The 13,088-nt window shown below is 43.4% G+C and overlaps 1 protein-coding gene across 3 annotated transcripts in view; it reads right to left on the bottom strand.

Moving 5' to 3' along the window:
* Window positions 1-695: 695 nt before the first annotated feature.
* Window positions 696-13,088, bottom strand: part of LOC129814313 (microtubule-associated serine/threonine-protein kinase 3-like) — a 48,768-nt gene continuing 36,375 nt past the window's right edge. For all 3 annotated transcript variants that reach the window (XM_055867368.1, XM_055867370.1, XM_055867367.1), the window contains 5 exons: window positions 12,630-12,844; window positions 9,169-9,291; window positions 6,063-6,199; window positions 4,272-4,450; window positions 696-3,955 (listed from right to left, as the gene is read on the bottom strand). In XM_055867368.1, the coding sequence (XP_055723343.1) occupies window positions 3,153-3,955; window positions 4,272-4,450; window positions 6,063-6,199; window positions 9,169-9,291; window positions 12,630-12,844 (1,457 nt within the window). In that variant the 3' untranslated portion in view covers window positions 696-3,152. The remainder of the gene's footprint in view (window positions 3,956-4,271; window positions 4,451-6,062; window positions 6,200-9,168; window positions 9,292-12,629; window positions 12,845-13,088) is intronic.

A 13,088-nucleotide genomic window follows, 5' to 3' on the forward strand; every position in this document is an offset into this window, starting at 1 on the left:
TCGATGGCTAGTGGCACTCTGGAGAAGTATGCTCTTCACGGATGAATCCCAGTTTTAACTGTAGCGGGCAGATGGCAGACATAGCGTGGGCAAGCGGTTTGCTGATGTCAACATTGTGCCCACTGGTGGAGGTGGGCCTATGGTATGGGCAGGCATAAGCTATGGACAACAAACATAATTGCATTTTATCAATGGCAATTTAAATGCAGCGATACCGTGTCGAGATCCTGAGGCCCTTTGTCGTGCAGTTCATCTGCCGCCATTACCTCATGTTTCAGCATGAGAATGCACGGCCCCAAGTCGCAATGATCTGTACACAATTCCTGGAAGCTGTAAATGTCCCAGTTCTTCCACAGCCTGCATACTCACCAGACATGTCACCCATTGAGCATGTTTGGAATGCTCTGGATCGACAGAGTGTTCCAATTCTCTGATCCATATCTGTATTGCCAGTCATGTGAAATACATAGATTAGGGCCTAATTCACTTTAAATTGACTGATTTCCTTACGTTAACTGTAACTCAGTAAAATCTTTGAAAATATTGCATTTATATTTTTGTTCAGCGTATATAATTGTTTTGAATGGAAAAATATGCATTTGATCCCAATGAGCCTTGAGTAGTTAGTTGTGAATGTGTTTATCAAAATTGTAGTTCATAAAAATAAAGTCCAAAAATAAATTGTCCAATTCATATTAGTCTTCTGCCATTCATTTATTTCAAATGCTGTTAGACAGTATAAAGCAATGGATTTCACACCAACTTTCACCAGAAACCAGTTTGAGAAATATGAAATGAAGTCGTTCGAGGGCCACCAAGGTAAAGACAGAACCAAACAATGTGAATTATCTATATGAATTACAATTGACCACCCATGTGACGAAATCAACATTACAGATACAGTATCAGGAAAAATGTGAGAAAGTATCATCAGCTGGTTGTATACCGCGTGCACCTCATACTTTACCCCCTTTATTCTTAAGTGTTATTGAAGTTGAATAAAACAAATATTAAAAAAAAATGTATACAATTCAGTGACGTAAAAAATGTACACGGATTTGGGTGCATTCAGAAACCGTGTTTTTTTTTGTGTAACATTGAACAGTGTAGAAATGCAGAATGGTTGTGTTCACAATCGTGGTCAGCTTAGCCATACTGTAAGAATCAGACAAATTCTCTAGCAAGCTAGGCCAAGAAAAAAAAAAAAAAAGACAAATATAACATGTAGTTATTCAGTAAAAATGTCTAGTATGACGACACCGTAGCAAGATGCAGTATTTCCAATAAAGGGACCACATTTTGACATCATCAAGATCTGGGAAATCCATTGTGAATTGAATTACTTATTTGATTATATCCTCAAGAAACACACACGTTTCAAGTACTTAATTAAGTAAACAATGTTGGGTAATAAAACAAGTAGGTAAGTTTTAGGTTTGACCTTGCGCTATCCTATCTCGTTCCAGTTGTTCAAGTATTAGTTGGTGTTAAATTATTTTAACTCTGTCAATATTCCCATAGTCAAAGCAAACAGTGAAACACATGTTCCTAACATCACCTGACAGTTCATCCTGATATTACAGCTTATTTGAAATAACCAAGAGTGGAAGCATTTTGGTTGTTAATTCCATAGTTGCAGAAGAAAACAATGTGCCAATGAGAGTATACAAAGTTCAGAGCAAAACCATCTTCAAATCTCTCACCAAACCACTGTCATTCCATCAAGTCGGCTGTTCTACCCCCCAAAAAGTCATTTTTGCCAACTGCCGTTTAGATTAGTTACGGTGTGTGTGAGTAGCATAGGCGAATCAGCAATACAACAAGACTGCTTCCATGTCAAAATATACAAAAAAAAACATTTCAATTTATTTGTCCTTCAGGGCTTCTGTTGGAATCCTGCTGTTTCCCATCATTTGTTGTAATAATTTAACAGCAGATGGAAAAACTTCAAATACAGTATACTTGACCCCAAAAAATGTAAACATTCATATAACATGGTTAAAAACAGCAAAGAGCGCCAGTTCCTACATACACTGTACGATTCTTAAACCAGGGTTCTGAACATTAACGAGAACTGCGTTGAGGAAATGCCTAACCTGTCCAAACGCTCTCCTGCTAAATTAGATTGTAGGGTAGCTTGCTTCAACGAGCAGGAAAGTACGGCATTGCAGGATCGCCAACAATCTAGTATCAAAAGGTAGAACTTAGCTTAATTTATTTTGTGTCCTGTCAATCATTTTGAGATTTAAACCAATGAGAGAATTGGTGGAATCCATTTGATGACTTCACGGATGATTGACAGGGCATGGCAGCAGGGCCCCATTCCTGAAGCCTCATATGTACACTACCTCTTTTTTTAGAAGGGTTCCTATGAGAAATCCATGCTTTGGCATGAGGGAACTATCCAACACATTATTGTTCTAGTGTGTTAAAAGACAGCACTGAATTAAAAGGGCTTGGACACAATAAGTACATAAGCATTCAACATACGTTTGAAAGGCCATTTTTGATCAGACAAAAATCAGTAGCCATTTTCCCAAAAATTAAACACGTTTGGAATACTAATAAAATGTTACCCAATTAAAAAATTTAAGAGATATTGGACAAAAAAAAAAGCTTCATCCTCTGTCTCCATATCTAAAACATTTGTTCTTAATTTAGTTTCCTCAAGTCCCTATCAATTCACACAACAGAATGGCTGCACCTAATGTGTACAATTTACACAAAAAGGGCCAATACATGACGTCATATTCAGCCCTGAAATAAAATAAACATTAAAAAGTCATGTATAGGTTATTTCAGTAAAAAAGAAAAAACATATTTACAAGGTACAAACATGTTACAGTGAACCTAAAACCCAAAGGGGGAAGGAGGGGGAAACCAAAAATAGGATGTAAATTTTGGCACTCAAAAGTTTTTGTTTAGTGTGGTAGGATGCGGACTGTAACGTTAACTCGACCATGTAACAACTTTATTTTTGTTCTTCTCTCCCTCCGGTTGCCTCGATTGGCACAACTTGAGTATATACTTGCGGATAAACATGCAAGCCCTTCATATACTGTACAGTAGTCGGTAAGAGAGTATGTAACCTTAGTCTAGAGTCTTGCTGTCTTGAGAAAGACTACCTTTCACCTTTTTGGAGCAACGCTAGGCTAAAACCCCTCCCTCTCTTTTGGTTTGGATTTCTGTGCTGCTGTACCCTGTGTTCCTTGCCCCGCAGCCTCCAGGCTCCAGTCGGACTGAGCCAAGTTAATCCACGATGCCTTAAACCGCGGCTGCCTGACGGGGAGGGTGGGTCTTTGCTCCTTCTCATCCGGGTCGTCAAAGCTCACCTCCTGCACCGCCTTCTGCTTCTTAAAGGAGTCCCTCCTCTCGGACAGGGCCAGTTTCCTCATCACCAACTCCTTGGAGCAGTGGTCACTGCGGTGGTCGCTGCTTGTCGACTCCCTGTGGATTCTCTGACCGCCCAGATACAGGCCCTGGCGGCCATGTTGTTCCCCCACACAGACAAACCCTCTGGCCGTATCCAGGGCCTCTAGCCCCTCCCCCTCCGACAGGGGTACCTCCATGGTGTGTCGGCGGGTGGCGTAGGCCTTCTTGTCACCGTGGTACACCCCTGAGAGCTTCTCAGCCGACTGCACCCTCTTGAGGAGGGGAGAGCGGGGCGGCTCGGCACTGCGCGGGCGGACAGAGTGGCGGGCAACGGTGGGAGGGGACAGGGTCTTGCCGTGGAGGCCCTTGGACAGGCCAGGGAGGGAGGACGGAGAGCACTGGGAGGAAAGGGCCTGCGGAGGGGGGATACAGGCCAGCGGGGAGGGGGGGATGCTGCTGGTGGACTTGCAGCGGCCTGCCTTGGTGTAGCGGCCTAGGACCTGGAGGGAGCTGGGACGGGCCTGGGGGACGGGGGAGTTGGGAGAGCTGGAGCAGGGAGAGGAGCTCTGGGGGGAGTTGGAGTCTGAGAAGAGATAGAACATGCTGTAGATAAGCTTTTGATTTCTTCAGTGACAAAGAAAGCATTCTCGCTGTAGTGCTGTTAAACGGTTTGAGAATAATGAGAATCAACTTTTGCCTGCATTTCTGTATGACATGTACCATGAAAACCAAGAGCTTTTACATAACACAGGTATCTTCTATTCAGATACCAATTGACTTGGTATATCATAACAGTTGAAACATTGTCACACACCCACCTTATTACAGTAAAATATGCACATCACAAAATGGCCGACTATCGAACCACAGTTTCCATCCAATAGAGGCTAGCTACTCACCTCCAGACTGGTCGGGGGAGGGGCAGGGTGTGCTGGGCCCAGGCGAGAGGCTCTGGGTGGGGGAGCCAGACAAGCTGTCACTGGAGGATACTGAATGCTGTAAGCCGGAGGAGAAACTGCGACTGCTCTGCATGGGAGGGTTGTGCTTGGCCATCTTCCTCAAGACGCTACGTCGTCTACTACAGGAGAGAAATGGGATTCAATTTAAGTGGATATTTTCAGCAAACCTTTTCATGTGACGTTATAATACACCAATTCTGTGGATATAAAAGATAGCAATATTAGCATTAGGCGGCACAGAACTCTATATTTTGTTGTTGTTATTATATTCTTATGTACAATAGAAGTTGCTCCAAAATGACCCAATATATTATTTACAATTCCTTTCTATTGGGCACATCTGGAATACAACCAAAATAAACTGCAAATGCATTCAACAACTTTGTAGAGTCACATGCTTGATGTAGTGATTGTGTGCTAGGAATATGGATCCAAACACTACACTGAACAAAAATTTTAGCATTTGGCGTACATTTTTAAGACTTTACTGAGTTACAGTTCATATAAGTAAATCAACCAATTGAAATAAATTCATTAGGCCCTAATCTACAGATTTCACATATGCATCGGTTGGTCACAGATATCTTTAAAAAAAGGTAGGGGCGTGGATCAGAAAAGCAGTCAGTGTCGTGTGACCACGATTTGCCTCATGCAGTGCGACATGTCCTTCGCATAGTTGGTCAGGCTGTTGATTGTAGCCTGTGGAATGTTGTCCCACTCCTCTTCAATGGCTGTGCGAAGCTGCTGGATATTGTCAGGAACTGGAACACGCTGTCGATCCAGAGCATCCCAAACATGCTCAACGGGTGACAAGTTTGGTGAGTATACAGGCCATGGAAGAACTGGGATATTTTCAGCTTCCAGGAATTCTATACAGATCCTTGCGACATGGGGCTGTGCATTATCATGCTGAAACATTAAGTGATGGCGGCGGATGAATGGCACGACAATGGGCCTCAGGATCTCATCACGGTATCTCTGTTCATTGAAATGCCATTGATAAAATCAGAGTGACTGGTCTGAGACGATATCGCATGTGAAAAAGCCGGATGTGGAATCCCTGGACTTGCGTGGTTACACGCGGTCGGCAGTTGTGAGGCCCCTCCCCCCAGCACACCCTGCCCCTCCCAGGACACACTGCAAAATTCTTTAAAACGATGTTTGAGGTGGGTTATGGTAGAGAAATTAACATTCAATTATCTGGCAACAGCTGTGGTGGACATTCCTCCAGTCAGCATGCCAATTTCACGCTCCCTCAACTTGAGACATCTGTGGCATTGTGTTGTGACCAAACTCCACATTTTAGCGGCATTTTCTCCCGAGCACAAGTTACACCTGTGTAATGATCATGCTGCTTATCAGCTTCTTGATATGCCACACTCTGGTGGATAGATTATCTTACTAAAGGAGAAATAATCAAACAACATTTTCTAGAAATAAACTTTGTAGATATGGAACATTTCTAGGATCTGTTATTTCAGCTCATGAAACCTAGACTTTACATGTTACGTTTATATTTTTGGTCAGTATACTTTAAATACACATAAGTGAACATCAAAATCCCTTCGGTTCCCTATAATCGAGGAGGACTATGTACAAAAAGTGTTGTCATTTCTAAATGGTTCACCACTACCAATACGGATGAAAATATACTCAAAATAAAGCTGAAAGCAAATGAAAGCAGCCTGCACTTTAATCTAATAGTCATTGTATGGGTCACTGTGCACTTACCTGTCCTGGCCGTCCTTCCTCTTGCTCTTCTTGCTGCGTCGGGCCATCTTGCTTTTGTAGCTGGTCTTCCTGGCTGGGCCCACCTTGATGGAGGTGTTTTCCAGGGCCGTGGTCTGCAGCATCACCTTTTTGCCACTCTGTGAATAGAAGGACTATTGGTTTACTGGTCTCCAAATACTGGACAAGTGAAAATAATATGGTATAATTTGGCCACTTGTCAGTTTAGTGATCATATTTTGGAATGTGGCAAGTGATAAAGGAAGGCAAAAAAAAGGCTAGAGAGAGAGGGAGCAAAGGAACAACCAACGGAAGGAATTTATATTTCATTATTAACCAATCTGCCATGTCCTCTTCGGAAGACAAATACACTGCTCAAAAAAATAAAGGGAACACTTAAACAACACAATGTAACTCCAAGTCAATCACACTTCTGTGAAATCAAACTGTCCACTTAGGAAGCAACACTGATTGACAATAAATTTCACATGCTGTTGTGCAAATGGAATAGACAAAAGGTGGAAATTATAGGCAATTAGCAAGACACCCCCAAAAAAGGAGTGATTCTGCAGGTGGTGATCACAGACCACTTCTCAGTTCCTATGCTTCCTGGCTGATGTTTTGGTCACTTTTGAATGCTGGCGGTGCTCTCACTCTAGTGGTACCATGAAACGCAGTCTACAACCCACACAAGTGGCTCAGGTAGTGCAGTTCATCCAGGATGGTACATCAATGCGAGCTGTGGCAAGAAGGTTTGCTGTGTCTGTCAGCGTAGTGACCAGAGCATGGAGGCGCTACCAGGAGACAGGCCAGTACATCAGGAGACGTGGAGGAGGCCGTAGGAGGGCAACAACCCAGCAGCAGGACCGCTACCTCCGCCTTTGTGCAAGGAGGTGCACTGCCAGCACCCTGCAAAATGACCTCCAGCAGGCCACAAATGTGCATGTGTCTGCTCAAACGGTCAGAAACAGACTCCATGAGGGTGGTATGAGGGCCCGACGTCCACAGGTGGGGGTTGTGCTTACAGCCCAACACCGTGCAGGACGTTTGGCATTTGCCAGAGAACACCAAGATTGGCAAATTCGCCACTGGCGCCCTGTGCTCTTCACAGATGAAAGCAGGTTCACACTGAGCACATGTGCCAGACGTGACAGTCTGGAGACGCCGTGGAGAACGTTCTGCTGCCTGCAACATCCTCCAGCATGACCGGTTTGGCGGTAGGTCAGTCATGGTATGGGGTGGCATTTCTTTGTGGGGCCGCACAGCCCTCCATGGGCTCGCCAGAGGTAGCCTGACTGCCATTAGGTACCGAGATGAGATCCTCAGACCCCTTGTGAGACCATATGCTGGTGCGGTTGGCCCTGGGTTCCTCCTAATGCAAGACAATGCTAGACCTCATGTGGCTGGAGTGTGTCAGCAGTTCCTGCAAGAGGAAGGCATTGATGCTATGGACTGGCCCGCCCGTTCCCCAGACCTGAATCCAATTGAGCACATCTGGGACATCATGTCTCGCTCCATCCACCAACACCACCACAGACTGTCCAGGAGTTGGCGGATGCTTTAGTCCAGGTCTGGGAGGAGATCCCTCAGGAGACCATCCGCCACCTCATCAGGAGCATGCCCAGGTGTTGTAGGGAGGTCATACAGGCACGTGGAGGCCACACACACTACTGAGCCTCATTTTGACTTGTTTTAAGGACATTACATCAAAGTTGGATCAGCCTGTAGTGTGGTTTTCCACTTTAATTTTGAGTGTGACTCCAAATCCAGACCTCCATGGGTTGATAAATTTGATTTCCATTGATAATTTTTGGGTGATTTTGTTGTCAGCACATTCAACTATGTAAAGAAAAAAGTATTTAATAAGAATATTTCATTCATTCAGATCTAGGATGTGTTATTTTAGTGTTCCCTTAATTTTTTTAAGCAGTGTATATATATCATTAAATATATATATATATATATAAAATCTATTTCTTTCTTCCTGGATCATAATCATTTGGCACATATTTGGCCCCCTTTGAGTTTCTTTGCCCATGGCAAAAGTATTTCCCCCTCCCAGTCCTTTTTCGACCCAACCTCATCTATATTTGTAGAATGAGTTTCCTGTAAACAATAGATATTATATTCTAAAAATGTCTATATTTTTTTAATGATCTGCTAAGCCATTACAATTATAACCGGCTATACTTACCATAATGACACCCAAGTTTCAATTATACTTACCACAACCAATGTTCGTAAACTTAACATTAAAAAGCACCATGATGATTAAGTGTCCTCATAGCCTACAATTGTCCTAATATTCCACCCACTAAAACCTCCGCCCATATCTAGGTCTGTTGTCACTAAGACCATCAGACCATCTCTCTGACTCATGACACACCTTTGCATCCTAAGGCAAACACTTGGCCGCCAATTGGCGTTGGCCAGAGGGAAATATGGGCAGTCCCATGATAACATAAATATCTCTGAGTGTGCTTTTTAAGAGAACTAACCAAATAACATGGAAAACAGACAGAAAAAAAATTATAGCAACAATAATAGATAATATTTAGAGAAATAACAGCACAATCTTATAAATGCATACTCATGTTTAGAAAGTCCCAGAAAGGCTATAAGCATGTCAGCCCAGCCTGCTCAGTGCATTGGATTCAATTATTCGATTTAAAAAAAAAGAAAACGACAGATAGATAAATAGCAAGACCAGTTTTTTTATGTCCATTAGATGCAAGACATATTTCATGTTGTCATTATATCCTGTTTTATTCAACAGGAAGGTGACTGCAAATAAAAATTGGTCTTAGGCATCACACTACCCATGGGTATTCCTTTCAAGTTTAACTAACAATCGAATGACACAGACATGGAACGATAGCCAAGAATACGCGCTGTACTAATAATCCAGAGGGAGTAAACCTGTAAAACCAACCCTCTTCACACACACATTTTGTTTTTAATTCCAGGGTCGTTGGTCTATCACCTAGGCCTATATAATTAGGCTCAAGAATATTACAGGTAGCGTAAATAGTAGAGATGGAGAGAGAGAGAAAAGGAAAGACCAAGGGAATGAGGAGTATTAAGACAGTCCTCTTCCAGTGGGTCTCACCTTGAGCAGCAGCTCCACCACCTCAGTGTGCACAAGCCCCTGGACCGACTCTCCATTCACGTGGGTGATGAGGTCACCGGCTCTCAGCCCTGCCTCATGAGCCGGGGTGTCCTCCTCCACACACTACAGGAACACATGAAGAGCCAATCAGAACGTAACCCTGACTGCTTTGGCATTTTTATTTATTATGGATCCCCATTAGCTGCTGCCTCTTCCTGGGGTCCAGCAAAATTAAGGCAGTTTATACAATTTTAACAACATTACATTCACAGATTTCACAACACACCGTGTGCCCTCAGGCCCCTACTCCACTACTACCACATATCTACAGTACTAAATCCATGTGTATAGTGTGTGTGTGTGTGTGTGTGTGTGTGTGTGTGTGTATGCATGTGTCTGTGCCTATGTGCATGCATGTGTCTGTGTTGCTTCACAGTCTCCTCGGTTCCATAATGTGCTTTTTTATTTTACAAATTTTACTGCTTGCACCAGTTACTTGATGTGGAATAGAGTTAGATAGAGCCATGACTACATGTAGTGCTGTGCGCCTCCCATAGACTGTTCTGGACTTGGGGACTGAAGAGACCTCGTGGCATGTCTTGTGGGCAATGCATGGGTTTCCAAGCTGTGTGCCAGTTGTTCAGACAGACAGATCGGTGCATTCAACATGTCAATACCTCTCAAAAAGTCAATCTCGCCTCCACTTTAAGCCAGGAGAGATTTACATGCATATTATTAATATTAGCTCTCTATGTACATCCAAGGGGAGGCTGTGCTGCCCTGTTCTGAGCCCATTGCAAATTTTCGAAGTCCTTTTTTGTGGCACCTGACCACACGACTGAGCAGTTGTCAAGGTGCCACAACTAGGACCTGCCTTGTTGATAGTGTTGTTAAGGCAGAGCAGTGCTTTATTATGGACATACTTCTCCCCATTTTAGCTACTGTTGTATCAATATGTTTTGACCATGACAGTTTACAATACAGCGTTACTCCAAGCAGTTTAGTCATCTCAATTTCCACATTATTTATTACAATATTTAGTTGAGGTTTAGTGAATGATTTGCCCCAAATACAATGCTTTTAGAAATGTTTAGGGCCAACTTATTCCTTGCCACCCATTCTGAAACTAAATGCAGCTCTTTGTGTTTCAGTCATTTCAGTCGCTGTAGTAGCTGACGTGTATAGTGTTGAGTCATCCGCATACATAGAGACTCTCGCTTTACTGAAAGTCAGTGGCATGTCATTAGTAAAGATTGAAAAAAATCAAGGGGCCTAAACAGTTGGGGAATTCCTGATTCTACCTGGATTATGTTTGAGAGGCTTCCATTAAAGAACACGCTCTGTGTTCTGTTAGACAAGTAACTCTTTATCCACATTATAGCGGGGGGGTAAAGCCATAACACATACGTTTTTCCAGCAGCAAACTATGATTGATAATGTCAAAAGCTGCACTGAAGGCTAACAAGCCAGCCCCCACAATCATTTTGTCATCAATTTCGCTCAGCCAATCATCAGTCATTTGTGTAACTGCTGTGCTTGTTGAGTGTCCTTCCCTATAAGTTTGCTGTCAATTTTTTTACCATGAAATAGCACTGTATCCGGTTCAACAATTTTTTCCAGAAGTTTACTAAGGGTTTGTAACAGGCTGATTGGTCGGCGATTTAAGCCAGTAAAGGGGGCCTTTCTATTCTTTGCTAGCGAAATTACTTTAGCTTCCTTCCAGGGCTAAGGGCACACACTTTCAAGTAGGCTTAAATCAAAGATGTGGCAAATAGGAGTGGCAATATCCTCAGTAATTTTCCATCCAGATTGTCAGACCCCGGTGGCTTGTCATTGTTCAAACAATTTTTTCACCTCTTCCACAATGATGACGGAATTCAAAAGTACAAGTCGTCTGTCATAATTTGGTCCGATATACTTGGATGTGCAGCGTTTGTTGCTGTCATGTCATCCCTAAGTTTGCTCATCTTGCCAATGCGGCAGATAGCCTAGTGGTTAGAGCGTTGATCTCGGTATATATACACACACACACACACACAACTGTTCTGAAAGGTCTGCAACACCACTAAGCATGGGGCACCATGAACCAAGGAGCTCTCCAAACAGGTCAGGGACAAAGTTGTGGAGTACAGATCAGGGTTGGGTTATAAAAAATATCCAAAACTTTGAACAGCCTACAGTGCACCATTAAATCCATTATTAAAAATGGAAAGAATATGGCACCACAACAAACCTGCTAAGGGCCGCCCACCAAAACTCATGGACCCGGCAAGGAGGGCATTAATCAGAGGCAACAAAGAGACTAAAGATAATCCTGAAGGAGCTGCAAAGGTCCACAGCAGAGATTGGAGTATCTGTCCATAGGACCACTTTAAGCCGTACATTCCACAGAGCTGGGCTTTAAGGAAGAGTGGCCAGAAAAAAAGTCAATGCTTAAAGAAAAAAATAAGCAAACATGTTTGGTGTTCGCCAAAAGGCATGTGGGAGACTCCCCAAACATTTGGAAGGTACTCTGGTCAGATGAGACTAAACTTGAGCTTTTTGACCATCAAGGAAAACGCCATGTCTGGTGCAAACCCAACACCTCATCACCCCGAGAACACCATCCACATAGAGAAGCATGGTGGTGGCAGCATCATGCTGTGGGGATCTTTTTCATCAGCAGAGACTGGGAAACCGGTCAGAATTTAAGGAATGATGGATGGCGCTAAAAACAGGGAAATCCTTGAGGGAAACCTGTTTCAGTCTTCAAGAGATTTTAGACTTGGGCGGAGGTTCACCTTCCAGCAGGACAATGACCCTAAGCATACTGCTAAAGCAACACTCGAGTGGTTAAAGGGAAACATTTAAATGTCTTGGAATGGCCAATCCAATTGAGAATCTGTGGTATGACTTAAAGACTGCTGTACATCAGCGGAACCCATTCAACTTGAAGGAGCTGGAGTAGTTTTGCTTTGAAGAATGGGAAAAAATCCCAGTGGCTAGATGTGCCAAGCTTATAGAGACTTGGGATAAATATTTTGTATCTTCAAAGTGGTAGGCATGTTGTGTAGATCAAATGATACAAACCCCCAAAAATTCAATTTTAATTCCAGGTTGTAAAACAAGAAAATAGGAAAAATGGCAAGGGGTGAATACTTTCGCAAGCCACTGTACATTGTGTTTGCCAATGCCCCTAGGATCAGGTACATTTGATGCAGCATTATGACGACTCATTGTCACAATGGTAGGGATTAACTGAGTGGTCTTGGATCATTGAAAAGTTATTGTTTCAACGCAGCCTTGAAAAACATAACTAAATGTACAACAAGACAAAATAACATGTTGGCTAAAGTAGAAACTGTAAGACTAAGATTGAATAGCCCGATTTCCCTGACCAAGATGGCCGTCCTGTAGTTACGTTGCCGGGGTGCCAAAGACCATTCTAGTGTTCTATTTCATTCTGTGGTAGGGACACTTACCCAGACCCTGTGGTGCACGGTGTAGACGTCTGAGTCACCCATGTAGACACGGATGGCTTGCAGGGCGAAGCCAAACCTCTTCCCAGAGCTGTGGATGACCATGGGGGGGCGCAGGCTACTGAGGGACAGGTCCCCTCGGCTGGGGGACGAGTCCCGGGACGAGGGGTTGGAGGACAGGGACGACTTGGGGCTGGCGGGGGCACCGTCCGCAGTGTCTGGGGGGTATGGAGAGAGGCCATATGCTAGGACTGAGGAATTTCTTGGGGAATTTAGCAAAAGTATAGTCTGTTTATGAAGCCGGAACAAGCATATCAAATCACACAGGCTTGCAGGGCACATATACAGTACAATACTGTACAATATACAGTACAAGCGACACTTGCACCAGGAATAAGGTAGCATTTGAGACCAGACACTCTCTTAATATGTCAGAGTAGGTTAGTACACGATAGCTAGCTC

Source organism: Salvelinus fontinalis, chromosome 17 (assembly GCF_029448725.1).
Source record: "Salvelinus fontinalis isolate EN_2023a chromosome 17, ASM2944872v1, whole genome shotgun sequence".
NCBI classification, from domain to species: domain Eukaryota; kingdom Metazoa; phylum Chordata; class Actinopteri; order Salmoniformes; family Salmonidae; genus Salvelinus; species Salvelinus fontinalis.